At 39.7% G+C, this 1,399-nt stretch overlaps 1 protein-coding gene across 3 annotated transcripts; it reads right to left on the reverse strand.

The window, feature by feature from the left end:
* Positions 1 to 278: 278 nt before the first annotated feature.
* LOC121758375 lies at positions 279 to 1,044 on the reverse strand. 3 transcript variants are annotated; one of them, XM_042153786.1, is made up of 3 exons: positions 935 to 1,044; positions 613 to 796; positions 279 to 540 (listed from the first exon to the last, which is right to left on the reverse strand). In XM_042153786.1, the coding sequence occupies exons 1-3, from the start codon at positions 949 to 951 to the stop codon at positions 433 to 435; spliced, it is 309 nt and encodes a 102-aa protein (XP_042009720.1). In that variant the 5' UTR covers positions 952 to 1,044; the 3' UTR covers positions 279 to 432. The 3 variants fall into 3 exon arrangements, 2 of the variants coding, with proteins under 2 accessions (XP_042009720.1, XP_042009719.1); XR_006041429.1 differs by having other exon boundaries at positions 279 to 543; positions 613 to 1,044; XM_042153785.1 differs by having other exon boundaries at positions 613 to 1,044.
* Between the last annotated feature and the right edge of the window lie 355 nt (positions 1,045 to 1,399).

The following is a 1,399-nucleotide window of genomic DNA, read 5'->3' on the forward strand; positions in this document are numbered from 1 at the left end:
TTTCTCTCCTTTAGAATGGCATGTCATCTTTTAATATCTATAGGACAATAATTACCGCTTCTTGCTATCGAACCTAGGAAATGGCAGAGCGTGCTATTGTAATGACCGCCCTTTTAATAACCATTAGACGACGATGAAGTCAGATAAATAAATTCAAATTTTCTAAAATTGAATTATAAACGAAAGTATTTATTTTTTTTGGTGAACGAGAAAAGTTTGCTAAGTCGTAAAGGGAATAGAATGTGAAGTGTTACATACAAGTAAAAAGAAAAGGTGGGCTCTTTATTGCTTCACGAGTTAAACGCTCGAAATCATACAAGAGGAGAAATAAAAACATAATCTCATTTCTAGCCAAGTTATTACATACATCACGACGTCTAAGTTACCAATATAGGAATACAAGTGGTTAAAAGGAACAAGCTAGCGCCTAGCCTAGCAAACCGAGCCACGATCACGCCGTGCCTTCGATCGGCTGTCGACCGAAGGCAGAGAAATGCACCCCATCAGCCGAATCCTCACCCACCCGTCACCATAGATCAGCTACTAACACCAGCAAACAAAATCAATAAGGATAAGAGACACTACTATATGGGATGACAACCGAAAACTCACCAAAATAAGAAAGGAGGAAGGGCTGCCACCCTGCAACCCTGCTGTGCTCAGCAGCGGCAGATCCTCTGCAAGGCTGCATTTGACCGGCTGTACCCCATTGTGCACCTGCCAGAAACGAGCCAAAGCAAAAGAGATAGCAGCAAGAGCCTGCACTCCAGCAACGGCCTCTGCCCTCACCCTAGACCTGCAAGACTGCACAACAAATTCAGAAAAGTAACAGCAAGGGGCAGAGAGAGAGACTGAGATACTCTGCCAAGAGGATTTAAACTGGCATTTATCCCCACGAGGATTTAAACTTGCAAGAGGACAGCCAACACATAACCAATTTGGAGATTTCATTCCTGCACACAATCTGCCTTGCAGGCTTTCAGTTACAAAGACTCCTATATATTATATCTCCGTCGGTAGCCGATGGAGATGAGGATTAGAGATTGTGATTTGAGCCATGCCCAATTAAATTCAATTTGGGCCTCTTATTTAAAAAAAAGAAAAGAAAAGAGAGATGTAGAGATTGGGCCACTGCATTAAATCTGGGCCTTGTTTCTAAATTTTGGACCATTTAAATTAAATTCGTTGGACCACCGTGCTAAATAGATTCCGGATTTAAAGAGAAAAATTTCTTAAGTCACGGAAGAAGGAAAATATTAGTCGTGTTAATATAATATCCAGTAAATATTTAAATGAGACTTTTATTAGTCAAAGTAAGTATCCTAATGTAATTCAATATTTAAATCCAAGAGGATTTAAACTCAATAGTGAACCATAATAATTAGAGATTTTATGGTTT

This window comes from Salvia splendens, chromosome 12, assembly GCF_004379255.2.
Source record: "Salvia splendens isolate huo1 chromosome 12, SspV2, whole genome shotgun sequence".
NCBI classification, from domain to species: domain Eukaryota; kingdom Viridiplantae; phylum Streptophyta; class Magnoliopsida; order Lamiales; family Lamiaceae; genus Salvia; species Salvia splendens.